Raw genomic sequence first — 17,184 nt, 5'->3', positions numbered from 1 at the left:
TAATGTCAGGAGAACGTTACCTACGTTGCTACTGTCTGTCCTACGTTGGTCGGCGTAGGCCTTTTAGTTCTAGTGAAGAGAAATCTTAATGTATTGGCCTATCAAGACGCTTTGGATAACTTTATACTTCCAACTTTGTTGAACCCGTTTTGGGAAGGCCCTTTTCTGTTTCCCATGACTGTGCCCAGTGAACAAGGTCCATAAAGACATGGTTGGGGGAGTTTGGTGTGGAAAAACATGACCCCCGACCTCAAACCCATCTAACATTGAAATGGACTAGAACGGAGCTTGTGAGCCCGGCCTCTACTCCAACATCAGTGTCTGTCCTCACAAATGCTCTTGTGGATGAATGGGCAAATTTCCCTCTCACATCTCCAAAATCACTCATGTAAAAGCTTCATTTTGTTGCCTTCATCCCCCCACAAAGAGGTAAAATTGCTTTTGATGCATACGCCTGTCTAATGTGTCCAGGAACTGTCCTGATTCTCATGCTCTGTAACTTGCCATCCACTTCTTTTCAGTGGGCAGTTGCTTGTTGGTAGCATTTTGCCAGCACTATATGTGCAGGAACTTTCATTCTTTCCCTTTTGTTTTCCCTAAATTCAAAGCCCACCTCCCTGATATGTCTGTATGCAAGATCTGCTCTCTCTTACTGTAATCTGTCTGTGTCTCTTCTGTTAAGAATGGATTACACTTGACAGCAGGGAATGGACTGCAAGTTAGACCAAAGGGTTAGACCTAGTTGATGGCTTTTGGTGGTGATATTTTTTTTCATCATCTAAGTTTAAGGAAATAATAGTGATGATTTAAAGTCCAAAGTAGTCGTCCTCGTGTCTCTCCTGTTGTCCTCAATCCAGGTGCTTTGTATATGTCTGTAGGTCCTCACATTGTCAGGTGCAGCTTGTGGGACAGGTCTTCCTTAACCACTTCTGGATGTGATAGTCCAGGTGTAGGGACATGTGCGGATGTCTTGTACTGTGAGGTGATTAATACCGGAGCTCTGCCGTGGGCGAGATGTGTGGGATTGTAGGAATAGGTGGGAGATGTAATTGTTGTATGTGCGTCATATCTATATGACTGGCTGGTGACGTGCTGGGCTTCTCCGTGCAGGACGCAGGTTGTTTCATGAAATGTACTTACGCTTTATTATGGTTATCAGCCTTTATGCTGCATCCAGTAATTGCCATACACCGTGTACATTCCCAGGTCATTGTTCTCGGTTCATTAGCTATTTCTGTGTCTAATGTGACAGGTAACACAGACGTAGAGACTTCCTGCCAATCTAATGTGAGATCATTTATTTATCCTCCACCGGTGTCCTTGTTATAAAAAGACCGCACGTCGTGTTTAGGGGATGGGGCACATCACAGACTCCGATTCCAGCCCACGATCACATCAGTCTTAAGGCTATGTTCACACACTGCGTTTTTCACCTGCGTTTTTGGTCCGTTTTTGGTCCGTTTTTGCTGCAGAAATTTCTTGAGAAATTCTTGTAACCTTTCTGCAGACATTCCCCAGCAAAACCTATGGCAAAAAAAATTAGCTGTGCGCACACTGCGTTTTTTTCTTAAGAAAATTCTTTCAGTAGATTTTCTTAAGAAAAAGAATGAGCATATCAAATCTTTTCTGCAGCTAACTGCGTTTTTTGCCATATATAATTGGCACAATAACACAGGGAGCAACCAGCGGTAAAAACGCACCAAAAACGCACCGAAAACGCACCAAAAACGCACCGAAAACGCGGCAAAAACGCAGGTGCGTTTTTGGTGCGTTTTTTAACACAGGTGAACTCTTAAGAAATTTCTTAAGAAATTTCTTAAGAAAAATCATTTTTCTAGTGTGAACATAGCCTTATAGGGCGATGGCCTGTCTGAACAGCTACTTAAACGCAAATTCTAAGCCCAGGCCTACATCCATACACTAGTTCCAATACCATTGGTAGAGTACAAGTAAATAGGAAAAGATGGAATACGTCAGTGGTTCTTGCACCTGAATATCTAAACCTGTGCTTACCTGGGGTGCTGGTGCCTAAATCCTGAATCGAGAGAAACTATATTTCTCGTTCTTCTCTGTGTGATTTTGGGACTAATCAGTTCTGCAGGATTTTTATAAGCATCTGTTTCATACGGTCTAGTGATTAGGCAGATCTGCAAATTCTCCTGTAGGACTGCTCCGTGTGGCTCAAATGGGTTTTTTTTTTTTTTTTTTTTTTTAATCTGCTGTGGTACAGGGCTCAGCAGATCTGTAGTTTACGAAATTGGCAAGTTCTCTTGCGGATGTACTCAATAAGGTCCGGAGTCTCAGCACATTTGTAGAATCCCTCATGGATCTACTCAACATGGTCCGGAGACTCAACACATCTACAGAGTCTCTCATGGATCTACTCAACATGGTCCGGAGGCTCAACACATCTACAGAGTCTCTCATGGATCTACTCAATATGGGCCGGAGGCTCAGCGCATCTGCAGAGTCTCTTATGAATCTACTCAATGTGGCCAAGGGTTGAGCACATCTGCAGATTTTCTCATGGATCTACTCAATATGGTCCGACGGCTCACCACATCTGCAGAGTCTCTCATGAATCTACTCAATATGGTCCAGAGGCTCCGCTTATCTGCAGATTTTCTCATTGATTTACTCAATATGGTTCGGAGGCTCAGCACATCTGCAGATTCTCTCATGGATCTACTCATTGTGGTCTGGAGACTCAACAGATCTGCAGGCTCTCATCGTTCTACCTTGTGTGGTCTTAGCAGATCTGCGGGTTCTCCCATAATTTTGCCATGTTTGGTCCTGGGGTATCAGCAGAGATGCCGACCTTTTCATAGATCTTCCTGTGTGGCTCAAGAGCTACACATACAGTACAGACCAAAAGTTTGGACACACATTCTCATTCAAAAAGTTTTCTTTATTTTCATGACTCTGAAAATTGTAGATTCACATTGAAGGCATCAAAACTATGAATTAACACATGTGGAATGAAATACTTAACAAAAAAGTGTGAAACAACTGAAAATATGTCTTATATTCTAGGTTCTTCAAAGTAGCCACCTTTTGCTTTGATTACTGCTTTGCACATTCTTGGCATTCTCTTGATGAGCTTCAAAAAGTAGTCACCGGAAATGGTCTTCCAACAGTCTTGAAGGAGTTCCCAGAGATGCTTAGCACTTGTTGGCCCTTTTGCCTTCACTCTGCGGTCCAGCTCACCCCAAAGCATCTCGATTGGGTTCAGGTCTGGTGACTGTGGAGGCTAGGTCATCTGGCGTAGCACCCCATCACTCTCCTTCTTAGTCAAATAGCCCTTACACAGCCTGGAGGTGTGTTTGGGGTCATTGTCCTGTTGAAAAATAAATGATGGTCCAACTAAATGCAAACCGGAGGGAATAGTTTGCCGCTGCAAGATGCTGTGGTAGCCATGCTGGTTCAGTATGCCTTCAATTTTGAATAAATCCCCAACAGTGTCACCAGCAAAGCATCCCCACACCATCACACCTCCTCCTCCATGCTTCACGGTGGGAACCAGGCACGTAGAGTCCATCTGTTCGCCTTTTCTGCGTCGCACAAAGACACGGTGGTTGGATCCAAATATCTGAAATTTGGACTTATCAGACCAAAGCACAGATTTCCACTGGTCTAATGTCCATTCCTTGTGTTCTTTAGCCCAAACAAATCTCTTTTGCTTGTTGTCTGTCCTTAGCAGTGGTTTCCTAGCAGCTATTTTACCATGAAGGCCTGCTGCACAAAGTCTCCTCTTAACAGTTGTTCTAGAGATGTCTGCTGCTCGAACTCTGTGTGGCATTGACCTGGTCTCTAATCTGAACTTCTGTTAACCTGCAATTTCTGAGGCTGGTGACTCGGATAAACTTATCCTCCGCAGCAGATGTGACTCTTGGTCTTCCTTTCCTGGGGCGGTCCTCATGTGAGCCAGTTTCTTTGTAGCGTTTGATGGTTTTTGCCACTGCACTTGGGACACTTTCAAAGTTTTCCCAATTTTTCAGACTGACTGACCTTCATTTTGTAAAGTAATGATGGCCACTCGTTTTTCATTACTTAGCTGCTTTTTTCTTGCCATAATACAAATTCTAACGGTCCATTCAGTAGGACTATCAGCTGTGTATCCACCAGACTTCTGCACAACACAACTGATGGTCCCAACCCCATTTATAAGGCAAGAAATCCCACTTATTAAACCTGACAGGGCACACCTGTGAATTGAAAACCATTTCCGGTGACTACCTCTTGAAGCTCATCAAGAGAATGCCAAGAGTGTGCAAAGCAGTAATGAAAGCAAAAGGTGGCTACTTTGAAGAACCTAGAATATAAGACATATTTTCAGTTGTTTCACACTTTTTTGTTAAGTATTTCATTCCGCATGTGTTAATTCATAGTTTTGATGCTTTCAATGTGAATCTACAATTTTCAGAGTCATGAAAATGAAGAAAACTTTTTGAATGCGAAGGTGTGTCCAAACTTTTGGTCTGTACTGTATGTGCAGGTGTTCCTGTAATTTAATATGTGTTCTTGGGGCTTAGCATACCTTCAGGCTATGTCAAGGTTCTTCCGGTGTGGTCTGAAGGGTGTGCAGGTACTCTGAGGCTCAGCAGATCCACAAGTGCTCTCGACGATGAAGGAAATTTCCTTCTCCTACTGATCTGATGAGTACATATGAGTGACAGCGTTGTTCAATGGACTAGCCATGTGTTGGGGCCATCCAAAAATCCTGAGATGCCTCAGCACCAGCTTTATGGTACAGATCATTCAGCTCCTATTTTCATATGGACCCTAACCTAGATTAATATAATTAATATTTGTTTGTTTGTTTTTTCTTTCTAGGCGTTTCTGCAGCGCATCCGACAGAACATCAGCGAGAAAACTGAAAGCTGCATCTCCGAGGAAAATGTCAAGGTAAGATATTGAGATTAGCGCCATTAACCTGTGTGGTTGTGGTGGGTATATGGCCCGTGATTGATCTGTGGCAACAGACATTATTCCATGATGGGTAAGTGAATAGACAGGCACAGGTATGATTGTCATTGTGTTGGAATACAATAACTATAAGTGAGTGAAGACCACAGCCATTATACAGAGTTGGTGGAAACCTTTCTGTAACCCCAGGACCAATCGGCCATAAAAGAACTTGGGGACATGAGACCACCAGTGGCTGTATACATTTGTCACCCTGGGAGGTAGAGGGGCTGGGAGGAGTAGGGATCTTGGGGACCACATCCAGGAATGCAGAGCTGACGGAGAGGAGCCACAGCACAGAAGCAGGAAACCCCAGAGGAGACGACCGGAGCCAGAACCCTTCCCCCACCACCTCCCGGGAAATATCTGAGGAAGGAAAATGCCGGCAGTCACATAGATGTGAATGGAGTGGAAGGAATTTTCTGCTGTTACAGATAAGGGGATAACTCTTCAGACTGGTAATTTGTGATTTCACACTATGACCATGCTCCACACACTCCACAATCACCCAGGACAGGATGCAAAGAACGGCGCCAGGATTGGGCAGACACAACTCTGAGCAGAACTGGCCTCTATGTGAGAACCAGGAGAAGGGTGGAAATCCACATAGGAGTCAGCCAGAGATAGCGGTGTGATTATTCGGTCCTAATGCAGGTGATCAGAGTATCTCAACAGCAGTGTCGATGTCATGTCACCCTGTATAAGGGTGCTTTCACATCAGTGTTTTTTTGACGGTTGGCAAAAAATCGCAAACCACATATGACTGGATCCTTTACAAATGTGTTGTCATTTCAATTCATCTGTAATGGAATGACGGCAATATGCGGTCACATACGGTTGCGTGCGACACACACTGGATCCGGTGTTTTGCGGTATTTAACTTTTTGTCCTCCGGCAAAATACTGCAGCTCACTGGATCTGATGCATTGCAATGGACGCCAGATCCTGCTGTACCGGAAGTCGGCAGATCCTGATAGACAGGATCCTGTTTTCTGTACTGAGCATGGCCAGAAAGCAGCCTGGCATGGTCAGTACAGAAATTTCTTTCTTTCTTTCTTTTTCATTTTTTTTTTCTTTCTTTTTTTCTTTCTTTACTTTTTCTTTCTTTCTTTCTTTTCTTTTCTTTCTTTCTCTTTTTTCTTTCTTTTCTTTCCTTCTTTTTTTTTCTTTCTTTTTTTTCTTTCTTTTTCTTTCTTTTCTTTCTTTCTTTTTTTTTCTTTCTTTTTTTCTTTCATTTTTTTCTTTCTTTTCTTTCTTTCTTTTTTTTTCTCTTTCTTTCTTTCTTTCTTTCTTTCTTTCTTTTTTTCTCCTGCATCAAATCCTCCTTTCTTTCTTTCTTTCTTTCTTTCTTTCTTTCTTTCTTTCTTTCTTTCTTTCTTTCTTTCTTTCTTTCTTTCTTTCTTTCTTTTTTTCTTTCTTTCTTCCTCCTGCATCAAATCGTCCTTACTTTCTTCCTCCTGCATCAAATCGCAAGTAGAAAGATCCGCTAAAATAACAATTGCGGTTGCATGCGTTCAACATTAAATCCACAGGATCTGGTCGGTTTGCATTTTTGGACGCTAAGATGCTCAGTACAACCTCTCCCTATTGTCCTCGTATAAGGTACACATATAATATTTGCTCACATATGGGGATATCGTCTTGTTCCTACAGCAGCCATTACTAGCATTACAAAAATGAAACATGATAACTTCTCTTCTGGATAAGTAGCTCATCATCTGCTTTCGCATCAACATTCTTGTCATTCATCGTCACCATCAGCTTCTTTGTCATTTATGTTACCTTACTAAAAGAAGACCTGTTACCGGGGGGAAAGTGGCCAGTTTCTGCTCTTATGTTTTATCTGCTCCTTCTTTGAGTATTCTGTTTTTTGTTTTTTTTTTATAGTGACTGTCATTTTATTTTTTTTCTCATATAATCAATAGTACTTGTGAAAATTAGCAACTTTGTAATATATTTATTTTACTCACTTATATAGCGCTATTAATTCCACAGCGCTTTACAGATGTGGTCATCACTGTGCCCATTGGGGCTCACAAGACCATTCCCTATCTTTATATCTTTGGAGTGTGGGAGGAAAACTGAGAACCTGGAGGAAACTCACACAAGCACGGAGAGAACATACAAACTCCTTACAGATGTTGTTCTTGGTGGGATTTGAATGCAGGACCCCAGCGCTGACCACTGAGCCACCGTGCTGCCCATATATATAGCTTCTTTCTCATCCTGGACTGATCTTTCACTTTTAGATTTTATCCGTGGATTGAAAATTTTGTCGACGGTGAATACAGATTTTTCCATTATTCAAATAGGAGATATCCCTCTTTACCTTAGTACCCAGCTTTCCCACACTCTATCTTTCTTTCCCTAATACCCAGCCTTCCCATGCTCTGTTATCCCGCTTTTCCTCACCACCCAGCTTTTCCACACTCTGGTATGCCTCTTTCCCAGTCTGCAAAACTTAATGTCTATCTGGTTGTCATTCCAACCAGGCTGGGCCTAGGTTGTGTTCTAGATTAGAGTGCATCCTCAGCCTGACCCTCTGTGACCTGTGACTATGCTAATCACATCACTTTACTTGTCCATTCATGGCCGTTCTCTCTTAAGGCCACGTCACACTAAGCAACATCGCTAGCAACATCGCTGCTGAGGCACGACTCTTGTGACGTAGCAGCGATGTTGCTAGTGATGTCGCTGTGTGTGACATCAAGCAACAACCTGGCCCCTGCTGTGAGGTCGCTGGTTGTTGCTGAATGTCCTGGACCATTTTTTAGTTGTTGCTCTCCCGCTGTGAAGCACACATCGCTGTGTGTGACAGCGACAGAGTAACAACTGAATGTGCAGTGAGCAGGGAGCCGGCTTCTGCGGACGCTGGTAACCACGGTAAACAGCGGGTAACCAAGAAGCCCTTACCTTGGTTACCCGATATTTACCTTCGTTACCAGCGTCCGCCGCTCTCACGCTGTCAGTGCCGGCTCCCTGCTCCCTGCACACGTAGCTGGAGTACACATCGGGTAATTAACCCGATGTGTACTTTGGCTAGGAGTGCAGGAAACAGGGTGCCGGCACTGGCAGTGTGAGAGCAGCGGACGCTGGTAACGAAGGTAAATATCGGGTAACCAAGGTAAGGGCTTCTTGGTTACCCGATGTTTACTGTGGTTACCAGCGTCCGCAGAAGCCGGCTCCCTGCTGCTTGCACACATAGCAGACTACACATCGGGTAACTAAGGCTGCTTTCACACATCGGGTTTGAGTCGTGCGGCTCAATCCGGCTGTGAAACCTATGCAACGGATGCGGTGAAAACACCGCATCCTTTGCATAAGTTTTTTACATGCAGCCTGTCCGTTTTTTGCCGCTTGCGGCATGCTACTGAGCATGCGCAGTGGACAAAACCGCATGCGGCGGCCGGATGCGGTTTTTGCCGCATCCGGCGTCCATAGGCATGCATTGAAAAATGCGCCGCATCGGCCGGATGCGGCACGATGCGGTTTATTTTGCCGCACAAAAAAAACGTGCCAGGCAACGTTCCATCCGGCCTCCGCATCGGCTAAATCTGCCGCATGCGGCAAAAACCGGACGGAACGCAAGCCCATGCGGCACAATGCGGCACTAATTAAAGTCTATGCAGGAAAAACGCAACCGGCAGCAAAAAAAAAACGGTTGCGTTTTTCCTGCAAAGTGCCAGATTGTGCCGCACAGGAAAAACCGGATGTGTGAAAGCAGCCTAACCCGATGTGTACTGTGGCTAGGTGTGCAGGGAGCCAGCGCTAAGCGGTGCGCGCTGATAACCAGGGTAAATATCGGGTTGGTTACCCGACATTTACCTTAGTTACAAAGCGCAGCATCGCTTCCACGCGTCGCTGCTGGCTGGGGGCTGGTCTCTGGTTGCTGGTGAGATCTGCCTGTGTGACAGCTCACCAGCAACCCGTGTTGCGACGCTCCAGCGATCCCTGCCAGGTCAGGTTGCTGGTGGGATCGCTGAAGCGTCGCTTAGTGTGACGGTACCTTTAATACGATGTGTCTATTATTTTACATTTTACGGCCCTTATTATCTTGATTATTGTCACATTTCCTTATGTTTTATGTCTTTATAGTACATTCGTATTGTCCAATCTTTCAATGAGGTCAGGGGTCATCACACTTAAACTTCTTCTCAGTGTATATAGTAGAGATTAGGATTTATTATGCCTGAGGAAGACACTGGCGAGCATTGAAACGTTTTGCATAGACCTTCACCTCTCATTTTATGCCTTTTTGTTGTCTCTAACCTCTTGAGTAATTTATTAACAATAAAATACTCACTAAGGCTATGTGCACACAGTGCGTTTTTCGCGGCGTTTTGTGCGTTTTTCTGATGCGTTTTTGGGCTCAAAACTGCATGGCTTTGCTTCCCCAGCAAAGTCTATAAGTTTTCATTTTGTTGTCCGCACACAACTTTTTTTTTAAGCTGTGTTTTTGCGCTTAAAAAACAATGGACATGTCAATTCTTTCCTGCGTTTCCCCCCCATGCAATACATTGGAAAAATGCAGAGATCAAAAACGCAGCCAAAAACGCACCAAAATGCGGTAAACACGCATGCGTTTTTACCGGTGCGCATTTTTGCTGCAGGTGCAATTTTAGAGGCCAAAAACGCAGCGTCAAAAAACGCAGTGTGTGCACATAGCCTTATTCTACATCCTAAGGAATGCCTCCCTAAGGCAAAAATGTTACGTCATTTTTGGTCCACTTCTTCAATCCATCTGGATTTCTACAACCAATAGCGCCCGAGGCTCAGTATTTTCCTCATGACTTTCTTTAGTGTATTTGGCATGGATGCCCAGACGTCACAAGGGCTCCTGGTGCACTTGGATCTACACCGTATGCTGGGCCCCAGTTTGTGCTCTCTCCATGCGTAGCCGCCTACGTTGAGCAGTTCTTCGGTGGGTTTCCACTAGCCTGGGGATACAACCCATTTTGAAGTTATTGTGCAGGAGATGGCAGGTGACTTACAGTATCAAAAGTCAGCACAAGTAGAAGGCAATTTTCATCCTCTGTAAAATGGTCTTTTAGTCTCTTCATCCTCCTCGTCACTAAGTCACTTCTCAATCCCTTTCCAACCATGTCCTCCCTCACACCCAATGCTTCCACCAGAGAAGATCACCTGTCATAACCATCACTTTCGTGCCGCCTCTGTTCCCTAATATTTATATCCCCCCTCATATCCTTCCACATTGTAAGTAAGCTCCTTTGGTCAGGGCTCTGAGGTGACTACACCATATAACAGCAATATTATCAGTAATGGAGCCTGTGCCCAGGAAGTTATTGAGTTGCGGCCTTGTTTCTTTTATCTTGGGGGGGGTCACAATTCTCTGCAGCACATTTCACCTGCTCTGCATGAACAGACGACCCTGTGTGCTGTGCTGTGAATGGGGGAAGCACAGCCCCGCACCATGCAGCCTTTATGAGCAGCAGCTGAGCATTGTGTCCTCAGAGAAGTCTCCCAGCTGTCTCCATCTTACTGAAGCCCCATTCAGGGCGGAGCTTTTATGGAGAATGTGACTCGAAGCCACATGAGAGGCATCAAAGGCTCTACTGTCAGCAGCCCCTTCCTCTGTCCCAGCTCTGAGGTTAGGAGTCTGGAGCATGTGCTGATACAGCCTGATCCTAATTAGTCCCCGTGTGACCCTGGTGGGATGTCGGGAAGAAGTGGAATTGCTTATAGGGGCAGAGTCAGTGTCAGTCAGTGTCTGTGGAAAGTTTGGTTACTTTTTAGGTTTAGCGTGTAAGCTATTGGGGTCGGTCGTCACATCAGCAGCTAAGAAATCCTCCTGGAATCCATGATGTGGGAGTCCCTAGGATCCGATGACATGATGGTTGATTACAGAAGGTCTGGTGTATGGGAAGTGGTAGATGTGACTCCATATATCACCCCCCCCCCCCCCAAATATCAAATTGATTGACTTGTAATGTGTGATACAGACACCTCTGTTAAACACGGACATGAAGGTGGTGAATATGTGGGCATTCAGTTTACGTGTGTAACATGTGGTCTCTACATAGGATTTGGAAGCCAAAACATACAATACAGTTGTGTATGACAAAGATTTATATAATGTTCCCTATATGATGGAATTACGCATGCTCCTACAGAATATCCTCTATAATATACCGTATGTACACAACCTTCTGCAGACTATCCTCTAAAATTTAACTACACATTCTCCTACAAACTATCCTATATAATAGAATTGCACATTCTCGTACAGACTATCCTCTATAACTGGGTGGGCAATTTATTTTTCCCAAGGGGCCATATGAGAGACTGTGACTGTTGTGGAGGGCTGAACCAATGGCTTGAAATTAATTCTGCTTAATATTAATAGTGACACAATTAATATAAAATAATTAATATATCATTTAATATTGATCAAAATTAGGTATGCTAACCTCTCCCTATATACTGTATGATCCCCTACACAGCCCCCCTATATACAGTATGAGCCTCCACATAACTCCCTATATACAATACAAGCCCCCCACAGAATTCCCTATATACCGTAGTAGCCCACACACAGACCCCTATTTGCAGTAGGAGCAAAAATCTAGCCCCTCTTTAAACATGGCCCCTCTATATATAGTGAGCCACATAACCCCTATATATGCAGTATCAGCCCCACATAGCCTCTCTATATACAGCATGAGCCCCCACACAGCCTCCTAAATTACAGCACGAGCCTGCCAAAAAGCCTGTGAAAGACCGTATGAGCCCTCACATAACCTCCTATATACATTATGGGTCCCATAAAGCCTCCTATATACTTTGAGCCCCACATAGCCTCCTACAATCCTTATCATTATTGGCAACCATGAAGTTTAAGTACATAATGTAGAATATCTCCTAAAAAAATGAAACAGGTTTTTTGTATAGAGCACTCATGTTAAATACAAAAGATCAAATAATAAACAGCCATTTAAAACAAAAAACAATGGGAGTGAAAGATAGAAAAACCTAAATCTTGCTGTGACACTGGTATTGGCCCTCTTTACATTAAATAAGTATGGAAACACATTTTGACTCAATTATGGTAAATCACGAATGAGAATCACCTGTGATAAATTCAGTGCCCATATGACATGAATTAGCCAATGAATGATGACTTCAGTGTTTTAAAAAAGCCATATGGTAGGCCCCGTTGCTTTTTACAGTGGTGAAGACAAAGGAGCTGTCTGAGGACATCAGAACTGCTATTATTAGCAAACACAAGACTTCCTAAAGGGTTTAAGGCCATCTCCAAAGACCTTGGTACCCCAGTTTCAACAGTGTGCAATGTTATTAAGAAGTTTGCCAAGCATGGAACTGTCAAGAAACCTCCCTAGACATGGGGGAAAGAGGAAAATTGACAAGAAATGTCTTAGAAGGTTAGTGCGAATGGTGGAAAAAACAGCGCGTCAAACATCCAAAGACCTGGAACAGTCTGGGGTCATGGTTTCAACAATACTATACGCTGCACACTAAACCAAGCAGAGGTTTATGGGTGAAGGCAAAGGAATAAACAATTACTGTTGAAAAAGCATAAAAAGAACTACTGATCTTGGCCAAAGAGTACTTTGACAAACCACATTCCTTCTGAGAATATGTTCTGTGGATAGATAAATAAAAAAATAACCTTTTTGGCAATGCAAAGCAAGTTTGTTTACAGAGGGCGCAATTATACCTATAAGGAAAAGAACGCCCTACCCACAGTTAAAACATGGTGGAGGATCCATATTGCTGTGGGGTTGCTTTTCTGCGTCTGGTACCAGCGGCCTTGACCGTATCAAGGGAGTCATAAAATCAGAATTTTGAAGGGATTTTAGAGTGAAATGTCCTACCCAGTGAAAGAAAACTTGGTTTGAGATGAAGATCATGGGTCCTCCAACAAGACAATGACCCAAAGCACGCAACCAAAAGTACACAGAAATGGTTGAAAAAGAAAAAATGAACTGTCTTCTAATGGCCAACAATAAGTCCTGAACTCAATCCCTTTGGAAATCTTTGGGGTGAGATGAAATCTGCCATTGGGAAAAAGAACCCTCAAATATTAAAGAGCTTGAACAAACTGCGAAGAAAGAATGGGAGAAAATACCAGCGGAGAAGTGCAAGAAGCTTATAGATGGCTACAAGAAACGTTTGGAGGCTGTCATCAATGCCAAAGGGTGTGAACCCAAGTATTAATTAGAAAAAGTTATAGAATTCTGAAAATCACAGGATGCATAGACATATATTAATGATATGCAAATTCTGAAAAAAGGGAAGAAAATTATTGAAGCATGTTGCTTTATGTATTATTGAGTATGTATGCGTAGAATTCACGGCACTTACAGCGCTGGCATTTTATCAGTGAAGTTATTAATGGTTGACTGAGGAACACTCAGCCATGCTGAATGCATTTATGCAAACCATCAAGATCCCCTGCTGCTGGCAGCTCCTTTTGCAATTGCCGACCAATGACATCCCAGTTGTGTGCGATGGGAGACAAGTCTGGAGATGCTGCAGGCCCATGGTAGCATGTTTAGGCCACACAAGCAGCTCACAGTAGCACCAGCAACATGACCCCAGGCGTGTTTTTAAAAATTGCAAAGGGAGATCTTGCTATTTCCGTGTACATTCAGTGTGGCAAAACATTCCTCAAAAAAACATTAATCTCATTGATAGCATGAGAATTGGTATATGTGCAGGGATTTCTATGCAAGGAGCTCATACTCATTAAAGGTAACCTGTCAGCAGGTTTTTCCCTTATGAGCTGCGGCCACCACCAGTGAGCACCTATATACACCATTCCAGAATACTGTATATAAGACCCCAGGCTGCTCTCTATAATGTAAAAACTCCTCTATAATACTCACCTAGGGGGCGGTCCGGTCCAATGGATGTCGCTGGTCTTGGTCCGGCGCCTCCTCCACCTTGTGCGATTGTCGTCTTCCTGCCCAGCTCCATGTGCATGACGTGTTCTGCGTCATTCACAGAGAGGCCTCTATTGTGTTCTGGCGCATGCACACTTTGATCTGCCCGGCAGAGGGTAGATCACAGTACTGTAGTGCGCATGCGCTGGCGGTCTTTGACCTTTTCTCTTGCCTGCACATTACAGTACTTTGTATTGCCTACAGCCGGGCAGATAAAAGTGCGCATGCGCAGGAGGCCCCTCTGTGAATAACGAAGGACATGTCACAGAAGCTGTGAATCACACAAGATGGAAGAGGCACCGATGACTAGACCGCGCCCCCCCCCCTCAGGTGAGTGTAATAAAGGTGTTTTTTACATTATACTGTGCGGTCTGGGCTCTTTTATACAGTATATACAGTATTTTCGAATGCTGTATATAAGGGCTCACTGATGGTGGCCGCAGCTCATACTTCTTGGAAAAACCTGGTGACAGGTTCCCTTTAATGAATACTTTGAAACTAAGTGAAAAATGTGTTTTCCTTTTTTTTCCTCATTTTCAAATTAATAAGGGGAACCAGACAGCAGATCCATAGTGCCTGAACCTGGGGCAGCATGTATCAGACACTGGCTATATGATTTTGGGCAGGTATGCTTGATCATACTTTAAAGTTACCAGGCACTGAGCCATGTATATGACTAGTCTAAGAGGCTGATTCCAATCAGCTTGTGTCCGCCCGCTGCCAGTGACTGACAAGTCTCTCCCTGTATACACACACACACACACACACACACACACACACACACACACACACACACACACAGACACACAGACACACACACACAAACACACAGTGACCCATTAAACAGGGGAAGTGAGCAGGGAGAAGCCACCGGGGACAAAGCCTTTTCGGGCAGTTTTTGTTTGTTCTCCCACTTTTTGAGGATTGCCCACACGTTCTCAATGGGATTGAGATCTTGAAAAATGAAGATCAGCACTGAATATATTGAGTCTAGGTATAAACTTCATAAAACTGTAATATGAAATGCTGATAATTGTACTTCGTCACCATAGAAACATTTGGTTAAAAGATTTGAGAACACTGAAGCAGCAAACTGAAAACCAAAAATGTGTGTCAGTCTCCAAAGTATTAGCCACGACTCTATATTCATAAAAGTACAGTACTCAGGATAAATGAGTACACCCTAACAGATTAGTCAGAAAATCTTTTTTTTTTTTTTCATTTTTATTCAACTTTCAACATACAAAATCAGAACAGCGTTACCCACCTCCACGCTCCAGTCCCTCTCCCACCCAACTACCCCCTCTTGAACCTGCCAAGGAATCCTTAAGGTGGCTTTTCACGCAACGACATTGCTAACGAGATATCGTTGGGGTCACGGAATTCGTGATGCACATCCGGCCTCGTTAGCGACGTCGTTGCGTGTGACACCTACGAGCGACCGCTAACGATCAAAAATACTCACCTAATCATTGATCATTGACATGTCGTTCATTTCCAAAATATCGTTGCTGGTGCTGGACGCAGGTTGTTCGTCTTTCCTGAGGCAGCACACATCGCTACGTGTGACACCCCAGGAACGACGAGCAACAGCGTTCCTGCGTCCATCGGCAATGAGGTGGGCGTGTCGTTAATGCGGCTGGTCTCCGCCCCTCCGCTTCTGTTGGTGGGCCGCTGTGTGACGTCGCTGTGACGCCGCATGAACCGCCCCCTTAAAAAAGAGGTTGTTCGACGACCACAGCGATGTCGGTAGGAAGGTAAGTATGTGTGACGGGTGTTAGCGATATTATGCGCCACGGGCAACGATTTGCCCGTGACGCACAAACGACGGGGGCGGGTGCGATCGCTAGCGATGTTGCAGCGTGTAAAGCGCCCTTTACAGTTGAAGAAAATAACACAAGAATTTGGCGGTACAGAATAATAAAGAGGAAGATACAAAGAGAATCCAATGTCACTTGTCTGTTTCAAAAAGAAATACTTGTACAGTTAATAAATACCCTTTCCCTTCAGAAACCAAGTGCCTTTCCTCATATACCCAACCAAGGAGACCATAGTTTTTCAAAATATGCACTTCTGTTTCTGTTATGGTATATCCCTTTTTCTATTTGGATATGACAATGTAGTTGTTGAACATACTCTCTACAAGATAGAGGACCTTCAGCAATCCAATATTTGGTGATAAGTTTCCTAGCCACATAAGGTAGGTGTGAAATGGCAATCTTGTTTATACAGTATCTTCAATTTGCAATTCTTCAACTTAACCCAATATACAAATCCGAGGCTTTTATGGTATGTTACACCTATAAGATTCGGTACAATAGTCCAAATAGCATATAATTGTGGGCATAGCTAGATCCTGTGTAATATTCCTGCCTTTTTACCAGAATGCCGAGGACATTTGGAGTCAAATCTGATAGATAATAATATTATGTGATTTGTATGCCCCCATGTATAACAACTAAATGTGAGAGCCTTTTAGGTTCGCTAAGTGAGCGCTTTGGAATATATTCCTGGATTCAGAAATATCACCGATCTCCAACTCCCCCATTTTTGTTTAACCGTTAAGGGAACTTATTTAAAAAGGTGTGAAGTCATTGTACACATATTAGATATTTCTCCCTTTGTACCTCCTGTTAAGCAGACAGTCCATTTGAACCTGCATATGTAAGAAAATAAGAAAATCTTTAGTTTCCTTTGAGAATCAACATTTTCTATGGGATACCATATTAAAAAATACTCCCACAAATGTGTGCGATTGATTGAAAACAAGACTTATGCGGGCGCCACACGAGACGATCTATCGTGCGATGCATCGTCGGGGTCACGGTTTTCGTGACGCACATCCGGCATCGTTTGCGACGTCGTTTCGCGTGACACCTCCGAGCGACTCTAAATCTGTCACAAATCGTGAGTCGTGTACACGTTCCTTATTATTAAAAAATCGTTTATTTTTCATGGCGCCGGTTGTTCATTGTACACATCGCTCCGTGTGACACCCCGGGAACGATAAACACAACTTACCTGCGTCCCGCGGCACCCGCCGGCTATGCGGAAGGAAGGAGGTGGGCGGGATGTTTACGTCCCGCTCATCTCCGCCCTTCCACTTCTATTGGGTGGCCGCTGTGTGACGTCGCTGTGACGCCGAACATCCCCCTCCCTTCAGGAAGAGGATGTTCGCCGCCCACAGCGAGGTCACTCAGCAGGTAAGTACGTGTGTCGGCGGTTTAACGACTTTGCGCAACACGGGCAGCGATTTGCCCGTGATGCACAAATGACGGGGGCGGGTATGATCGCT

At 44.0% G+C, this 17,184-nt stretch overlaps 1 protein-coding gene across 2 annotated transcripts in view; it reads left to right on the top strand.

Annotated features, from left to right (window-relative positions):
* Positions 1-17,184, top strand: part of PREX1 (phosphatidylinositol-3,4,5-trisphosphate dependent Rac exchange factor 1) — a 191,925-nt gene that overhangs the window by 61,859 nt on the left and 112,882 nt on the right. The window contains exon 2 of one of the 2 annotated variants that reach the window (XM_075350642.1): positions 4,834-4,905. In XM_075350642.1, coding sequence (XP_075206757.1) covers positions 4,834-4,905 — 72 coding nt within the window. Of the gene's footprint in view, positions 1-4,833; positions 4,906-16,023; positions 16,090-17,184 lie in introns of those variants that run through there. The other variant, XM_075350643.1, reaches the window with a different exon arrangement.

The sequence above is a fragment of the Anomaloglossus baeobatrachus genome, chromosome 5, assembly GCF_048569485.1.
Source record: "Anomaloglossus baeobatrachus isolate aAnoBae1 chromosome 5, aAnoBae1.hap1, whole genome shotgun sequence".
NCBI lineage: Eukaryota > Metazoa > Chordata > Amphibia > Anura > Aromobatidae > Anomaloglossus > Anomaloglossus baeobatrachus.
Note: the sequence above shows the minus strand (reverse complement) of the source record. Positions and strands in the feature narration are given on the sequence as shown.